General features: G+C 31.3%; 1 protein-coding gene across 1 annotated transcript; it reads left to right on the top strand.

The window, feature by feature from the left end:
• Nucleotides 1–1,343: 1,343 nt before the first annotated feature.
• Nucleotides 1,344–5,994, top strand: LOC124374017 (the record flags this gene model as incomplete). Its single annotated transcript, XM_046832321.1, has 6 exons — nucleotides 1,344–1,405; nucleotides 1,662–1,731; nucleotides 2,686–2,753; nucleotides 3,867–3,902; nucleotides 5,230–5,353; nucleotides 5,893–5,994. Coding segments are annotated over exons 1-6 (457 nt in total), but the record flags the coding sequence as incomplete, so codon positions are not given.
• Between the last annotated feature and the right edge of the window lie 3,391 nt (nucleotides 5,995–9,385).

Here is a 9,385-nt window from a genome sequence, read left to right as displayed (position 1 = left end):
TAAATATTGTATATATTTCTTATTTTAAAATTAGCACCTACAGTAATAAGGTAGCTGAGGATTACGTTACGTCAATGATATGACAGAAAATATCTTGTTTCTTGATCTTTATTTTCCATTTTGATTATCTCAACACCAGTGCCATTTTATTTATCATAGTACTTATTTACTACAAGGATTTATATGACTGAACTTATGATCTCTCGGTTTAGAGATTGACACATTTACTTCAGCATACAAAGAAGACCTTTTTACTGTGTCATAAAGTAACCATAATAATAGAATATGAAACTTAGGCTGGACTGGTACTATAACTACCATGCGGAGGTAAACGTAAAACTTGGAGAATACTGGTTTTCACTCATAAGAGTAAGTAAACAACTTAACTGCGTTAATGAGATTTATTACCTGGAGACGTACATAAATTTTACCTCAGCGTTTTGTGTTGTCTTCTGTTTTTCTGCATCATAGGGGAAATTAACTTTACCCTTTGCAGAATAATACGCACTGTATAATTTTTTACAAACCGGGTTTCCTTCACAGCTGGCAACACAACTTAATAATAAAAGAACTGTTTCTAAACGAAGAAAAGGTTAAGCATAAAAATTCTTTATCAAATAATACTTCTTCAAGGTATTTTATACCATTCCCCTATATTGAATAAGACGCCGATATTATAACTATAGTTTAATTTGATCTATTATAAATTTTGAACAGAATTTATAATAAAAAAAACAATTCAACAAAAAATCTAAGCATATTGAAATGTTGAAAACGTAATCCAAAACAACATCTCAATATCATTGAGTGACTTGGCAGAACATTAAGACATTAATATCGTAGAATTAGTGTACAAAACTTTTTAAAATATTGCTTAATATTGAATTCCTAAGAAAGTTGTGAAGATTTATTTCCCTCCGTTAACTGATTTCTAAGTTCACTAAATATTAAATGAACGTTACTCGAACTTACTTTCGACCTTTTGAATGCCATTATTACCATCTACTGTATTTTAGCAAAGTAACCAAACACCATAATTAATACATGTAACCTTGCACTACACATTCACAAATCAGTATAGAACTCTGTTTGTATGACTGAAACCAAATGATGGCGGAAATAGTTTTTCCTTGATTACAAAGTAATATCAACTTGTTCGAGGAAATGGCGTCAGAAGTTTTTATAAAGTGGTCTAATAAAAACAGTACAATGTAATGTACAAAAAAGGGCGGTAGATATCAAAACATCATTAATAATAAAAAACCAAAATGTGTATTGTAGAGTAACATCAGTGGTATAAATACCAAACCCTCTGTACACCGTGCAGTGTAGTCTACTGCTGCTAACCATGAATACCAGTACATTGCTGATCCTGGCACTCGGCTGTGTAGTGGCGGCGGACCAGGTGAGTGACACACACACACACACACAGTTAATGTATGTATGCAAAGTTTAAAATATCTACTTCACACGAAGTTAGCAAAGTGTCAGTAAAAACATAAATTAGTAGTCGTAACTTTAAAGTTTGTAGATATTAACAATTACAACAAACATTAATATTTTTTATAATCTAACCGTTCTTACTTTGTCCACATTTTAAAATCTTGCAGAATTAGTAAACAATTGCAAACAATGTAATATGTCAATTGTCATTATTTCAGTCAGAATTCTCACAAGAAGAATACAAAAGGGTAATCGGTGAATGCAAGAGAGAAGCGGGATTCAGTGAGAGTAAGTCTGTTATAATTAGTTTCGTTCTTTAGATTTCCTACACCTTTCACAATTAGATACAGTTTCATCACCTTCACCTTTAATTGCACTCAAACTTTAACAAGGTAAATTTTTAAGGAAAGATTGATTCTATTCTATATTTTTCGCAGTTCTAAAACAGGAATTTAGAGTTAACCCAATGTCTTATATCCGTGAGGGTGTCTTATATCCGTGAGGGTTTTCTGTTAATACAGAATTGAAATAAATGAAAATAAATGAAATGTCAAACCATAGTGATAAGTAGAAACTAACTTTAAATCTTGTAGGGTTTAAAAATCGTAGTAAAATAGAATATGTTGACATACACCAAAACTGATACTCATACCGGGTCATTTGTCAGAGTATTATAATTTGGGATACCTCAAAATACTTCTCATTTTTTGCGTGTTTGGGTTATAAATTTCAGCTTATGGAAATATTAGCTTTCGGCTTTAAGATGTGCTGGGACAGTAGTCTATAACTACCAGTAACAAGAACGTAGCCAGCGAGAGGGTCCAAGAGGTTCAAGCCCCCCAAATTTTCATAGCTTTTAATTACTTTTATTCTAACTATTATTATTATTTAAATAATTTAATACTACAGCTAAAAGATCGTTCCCAACAAAGAAATGGGTCTAGAAACTTTTTAAGGAACAAAATGGGGCGTTACCCTCTGTCCAATACTGGAAAATATCAGTTGTCTGGATCCCCCCAAATGTTTTCCTAGCTACGTTCTTACCAGTAATGCAGAGTCCACAGTACAAGTACGGAACCAAAGTACATTAAAAACTAATGAATTAAACCAAGCACTCTGAAAGGTTTTTATTCTTAAAAAATTAAACACTTATAGTTTAAATTACTTCTATGAAGTTAAATAGTATTATGCCATAGAAATATAAAGTGAAAAAAGTAGTAATTTTACATTATTCTGTTACAGAGGATCATGACATGACCGAAATTGGCAAAGTGGGTATGGAAAGATTTGATCCAAGGGACCAATACAAGGCAAGGACTAAGAATAAATTTTAAGACTACAATATTTTGTAATATCTGTTTCAATTTAGTGTAATGAAGATACAATACTTTTAGTTTTAATATTTTGCTTAAGCTCGTATAAAAATTACTTTTTTATTGCCTAACAAGATTGGCAAAACCGTAGGCCTTCCATGTGTACTTACTACAATACAGTTGCTACATACTAAGGTGGTGCGATACTTTTTTTGGCAAGGCTAATTTTTCATTTAATAATTACAGCCCTTTAATGCACCGTCCTTGAAGGGGGAAAGAATTTTGTTCCAGCATTAAAAAAAAATATATATATTTATAAAGTTTGTTAACGATTTTTAACTTTCTACGTTTAAAGGGAATGTGTTTTAGTGTTAACATTGATAATTAGCAAGTTTTACAAGTAATACAAATACGCGCATTATTTATATCAAATTCCTTTGAGATAGTAATTTTAACCAATAATAATAATAATAATAACCCCTTGTGTTTTCCAATTTGATATTTTAGTTTCTTTGAATTTTGTACTCTATATCACTTGAATTTGTATTTATTTGTATACAAAAATTGTAATGGTATTTTTTAATGAAATTCAAGTAAATAAACATTAACACCTCCAGATGAAAATTAACTATCGTGGTAGAGTAATTAGTAATATTTCCCTATTTTTATTTAATTTAAACTTGAGAAAAATTGTTCATACTAAATTACATATATTATTAATTAATATAAAAATGAAACTAAAATCCTTATAATATAACATTAATAAGAATACTGGCGATTGCTTAAGGTAGAAAGATTTGTCTTCAATATAATACATATTATGTTATAAGGGGGTTACTTTCACTTTTATATTAATTATACATATTATAATTCCTATATTGTGGAATTAATCGTATTACATATCTGACGAACAGCCAAATTAAAAAGGTTTATTTTTAAAACTCTTATGAATTTAAATAAAAAAAACCAAAAACAGAATAGATTAGTCCAAAGCAAGGTAAATGTTTCATTAAAACTAATGTTATTTCAATTGTTAAATTAGTTCACAGTAATTGGACTGATGGTAATTATTGATTCAAAATTTCATGAATTGATTATTTTATTTTTCAGCGCATGATTTCTTGCGCCATGAAGGCTCTAAAACTTGTAAGTACAATAACTCACTAGTTACAGTTTATGCATGTAAATTTAAAGTATCAAATTAAAGCTAGACTAAAAATGTATAGTTTTTCGATTTTTTTTCTATAAACATAAAGTTTTGACAAATTATTGAATTTAATCATAGTATTTGTAATAGTCTCCCCAACATACTTATTAAGAAAAGGAACATTATACGTCCAAATAATATTTACTGCATTTTCTTCTCTAGTATGAAACAGTTAAATATTGTTCACCCATTTTAAAAATATAGAAATCGATTACTGCGAACAGTTATATTGTAATCAAACTACAAAGAATATATATGAAGTTTTCCTTGTAATAAAGTAGGTAGGGTCCAACCTCTTAATTATGTTCCACTTTGTCGGGTAAAAATGTATCAATATAATTTTAAATAAATATCCAGGTTCTATTCTAGGGGAAGAAAGTAACTTTGTGTATAAATATTTACTTCAAACAATATACATTCACATTTTATATTGAAGTGATGTTATTCTCTCAACCAATTCCTGTGTTGCTTTCCTTAACCACCCCAAATTAGAATGTAGATCTAATCAGGATTGGGATGAGAAATAAACCACCCAAAAAGACGATTTTTGTGTATGGGCTAGATATCCTCCAGGAAGGACAAGCCGTTTTAGTAGTTCAGTTGGTTTGGTTAAGGGAAATAAGAGCTCCATTTATTCTCTTTGAAACTCTGAGAGTGGCAGATTTAAGAAGCGATTTAAATTTAAAATTCAAACCCCCATAAGTAACAATACTTTAATATAACATATACCATACTTAGATATATATCTTCCTGCCATAAAATAATACTATAAATTATTCCTGGTTTAATTAATTTAATAAATAGGAGATACAGTAGTAAACCACATAGTAAACCAGATAGTTTTGTCCTCGTAACTCTTTTAGTCTTGCTACCAAGACATTTGAAAATATCTTCTCAATGTGTTCTTTTATTCTGAAGAAACACCAAAATAAATTGTTGCAACCTTTCTAAAATGACAAAAACCTGTTTTATTATTTTATGAAAATGTTTGGGTCCAAAGTGATGATGCACTTCTACAAGCATTTTGAAATGATTCCAAATCAGATAAAACTTGTGCATATTACCATGTATGTATTCATACCTACACGCTAAAGCCATAATTTTTAAGAACATTTACGGAGACAAAGTGATATACCTACAAGCATTGAAATGAGTCCAAACCAGGTAAAAACTAGTGCATAGTTCCAAGTATGTATCCATCTCTAGAGGTTAAGGCCATCATGTGAACATTAATCTAGTCCTGTAACCCTTGAACACATGTGACAGATGGACGAGTCCGGCGAGATGGACACGAAGAGGTCCTCAGAAGTGGTCGACAGCCTGATGAAGGGTCGCGCTCCTGAAGAGGCCCTTCAAGCGAAAACTGTGTTAATGGAGTGTGCAGAAAAACGTAAGATACCTAAACATAACCTAAAATTAGTCATTAGTAATATTATGTAACTATATAATGTACTGATCTGATATTAGAGCGCCGGTCGTGGATTACCACTGAACATTCATTGTACAGAAGCGGTTGCAAACTAACCAATTCAAGTATCGATTATCAAAGTCGTAAATTAGAATAACAAGGTGTTTCTCAATTTGAAGGAAGACTAAACTAGTCCTACAGTATGACTATATTTGTGCATTATTTTGAAACGCTCTGACCTGTTTGAAATATTAGGGTCGACATCTTATCTTCTTACAATTTGTTATTACTAGATGGTCGATCTCAATAAATTAACCCCTGAGAGAATGTGATAATAAAATATGAAAATAATTTGATAATCACCGACTCGGCATATGTCTTGGACTCCACTGAGGATGAATAGTTTTACGTTGTGAGAGTAAGAAAGGACAATGACTATGAAATGACATCTTACTCATGACATTATGTCTTTATTTGAAATTGTACATTTCAATTATTTGAATTGTATTTTATTATTTCAGAAAAGCGGAAAAGTTTCAGGGGATATGAAGTAGCGGGTTGTATCGCAGATTACATGATGAAAGCTAAGGACAACTGGACTAGCTTTAGTTTTTTAACATTATGTAAGTATTCATTTCATAATTTATGTTTTTTCCCATTTCAAGGTATCTGAGGTGCTTTACAATAACCTTATTTTACGTATAAATGAGAAAGTGGTGTAAGCTATTCAACCGACTGTACTGAAATTTTACATGGACATTCACAAGGCCCCTGGTTCACATATCTATTCTTATTTGGGAAATCCCTGCGGGATACGCTCCACTGGTGTCTAAAGTGGCGAAAAATACCATCTCAGTCTCAGTTGCGTTACGGCAAACAAATATTATTAATTGAAAGAGCCTGTTAAATATAATAAAACTGTTCTGTGTAAACATTACAGTACCAGCTGTTGTTTAGTTAACTTAACAATTTAAATTTGTTTACATTTATAGTTTAAAAGCATAAGGTAAACTTTATAGTAACAACCATTTTTGTTTTAATCTTCTCTGCAAACGATATTTAAACACAGATTCAGGAAATATCCAGATGATAAATTTTCAAAGTTTTAGTAAAATATACTTTCAAATTTACATTTTAGCGAATATTACCAGAGCTTGGTCAGTACTGTAATCATCCAGATATAAAAAACAAAAAATTTACTATCGAACTTTTACTATACATTAAAAAAACCCATCATAGTTGTCTTTTTACAGAAGTAGGCTCCTCAGACCTGTGTGTGTATATATATTTTTTTTGATCAGAAAATAAGGAAATATCAATTATGGTACAATAAATACTAAGACAAATAAAATAAATATAAACTTTTTGACCGGTAGTGTCAACAAGGCAAACTCAACATTGTCGTCGGAAATTTAATTTACTCCATACTCCAGCCAGAAGTGCTCATACTAATGGAAACCCCACGAAATTGCGTGCGTCGCCGCATGTTTATAAAACATGAGAAACAGTGTTAGAATATGTACTACCAATTCGTTAAAATACAAGATAATGATTTAAAATGATTATTGGAAAGATAACTTAAAAAATCCACTTCGATTGCAAGGGTTTGAACAACATTAACATTTGACCTCACTTTATTTGATTCGTTATTAATTAAATGTAGAAGATATTATACCACAGTAAAGATAAACTTTCTATTTGCACATTGTGTTTGTGTGTTCACCATAACTAATGCGTATTTTAATTTCCAGGTAACATTCACTGACGACACAGAGCCTGCATTCCGTTTTATTGTCTTTTAATAAAGTTTGGGTGTTTACATAATTGTATTTATTATATTTAACACTGTTTTATTTTATATATACATGTATTAGGATTATTTATTCCTAATATTCAAGTGATAAACCCCAAGATATGGAATTATGCGCTCAACCTCTGTACTTTGTAATAGTAAAAACTCTGTTATTATGATTATATACAATGGTGCAATGATGTTATGATGTTTACAAGCAAAACATCTTTTTGCAAAATCAAATTTGTATATACACACCACCAGGCCGCGCTGCGAAAGATACCAGTTTTGAAAGCGCCTACACATTATAAACTGCAATTACGCGACAGTTCGGATATTTAATACTCAAACACTACTTGAAGGCGCTAAATTATGAAGTATGTTTGTATTTAAAATAAATTTATGGCTGAACTTAAAGCTTGAGTGTTAGACCATTTCATAATAATGTACATGTACTTCTACAATGGCTATAAACATACCTTTTGACAGATTGTCTTGATAGTGCCAACAACGTACACTCTACAACAGCGTTGGAAACATAATTCACTTGAACCAGAAGTGCTCACACACGGGCAGAGCTAACGAAAAGCTTGCGAAGCTGCGAGAAACAACTAGTACATATATAAATTTCTAAACGAGATCACAAAATGTCTTCAAATGCATGCCTATTAATAACTAAATATGACTATTCAACCCTAATATCCAATTGTTTGTCGGTTTAAAGGCCAAAATACGTCCGGATTTTGGAGTGGAATGGTTAAGAACTTAGATCACTGAACTCTAGATTTATAATAGATCAAATTAAACTATAGTTATAATATCGGCGTCTTATCAATATAGGGGAATGGTATAAAAATACCTTGAAGAAGTATTATTTGATAAAGAATTTTTATGCTTAACCTTTTCTTCGTTTAGAAACAGTTCTTTTATTATTAAGTTGTGTTGCCAGCTGTGAAGGAAACCCGGTTTGTAAAAAATTATACAGTGCGTATTATTCTGCAAAGGGTAAAGTTAATTTCCCCTATGATGCAGGAAAACAGAAGACAACACAAAAACGCTGAGGTAAAATTTATGTACGTCTCCAGGTAATAAATCTCATTAACGCAGTTAAGTTGTTTACTTACTCTTATGAGTGAAACCAGTATTCTCCAAGTTTTACGTTTACCTCCGCATGGTAGTTATAGTACCAGTCCAGCCTAAGTTTCATATTCTATTATTATGGTTACTTTATGACACAGTAAAAAGGTCTTCTTTGTATGCTGAAGTAAAATGTGTCAATCTCTAAACCGAGAGATCATAAGTTCAGTCATATAAATCCTTGTAGTAAATAAGTACTATGATAAATAAAATGGCACTGGTGTTGAGATAATCAAAATGGAAAATAAAGATCAAGAAACAAGATATTTTCTGTCATATCATTGACGTCAAACTTTTCTCCATTAATGCAAAATATTTTAATGAATGACTCCAACTATTTCAGTAACAACTATTTTAGGCCAGTATGGAGAAATTCTATGTCTAAAGGAATACTAAAGTCGAAGTCCTTATCTTTTAAGTTTATTGTTGTAGTCGATTACAACTTCAATAAAAGCACACCCACACAAATATCTTCTGCATGTAACATGGCATGTGTAAAGTCTAACTGACTTTGACAAATCAATAACAGTCAGTGTATAATTTATTGTACTTATTATTATTGACTTTGAAAAGTCAGTAAAACACAAGTACTATGTCCCGATTAATCCAAAAAGGGGGTTTTCAACACCAGATGGAGTAGCCAGAAAGGGATTTTTTGAAGATGGAATAGGCCTATATGTTAACCAAGGACACCAAGATTCTCCATTTATTTCATTTTTATTTCCATTTTCCATTCCAATTCCAGTAAAATCGGTCCAGTTATTTTGTTTATTTTACCCCTTTTAAGCCTTATGCTGCCCGTCCTCATCTGTGTGAGGTTCTTATCAAACAGAATAAGGGGGAGAGTCGATACAAGATCGGTGGTACTGATAAAAAATGTACCGGGTAGAGACAGGACTCGAACCTGCGTTATCTCTAACTTAAACTCACAGTTCAACGTCTTAGACCGCTCGGCCATCAGCACTCCCCATGTGTTAACGTGGTTAAGTAACAAACACAGACAGATTTATATAAAACTGAATTTTTGTGGTAGCAGTAAAAATTCAAATTTACGACGTTCATGAATGGTTTAGATTTCTTTTGTG

This window comes from Homalodisca vitripennis, unplaced genomic scaffold, assembly GCF_021130785.1.
Source record: "Homalodisca vitripennis isolate AUS2020 unplaced genomic scaffold, UT_GWSS_2.1 ScUCBcl_7013;HRSCAF=14511, whole genome shotgun sequence".
In the NCBI taxonomy this organism is placed as follows: domain Eukaryota; kingdom Metazoa; phylum Arthropoda; class Insecta; order Hemiptera; family Cicadellidae; genus Homalodisca; species Homalodisca vitripennis.
This window is presented reverse-complemented; position numbering and strand designations above follow the sequence as displayed.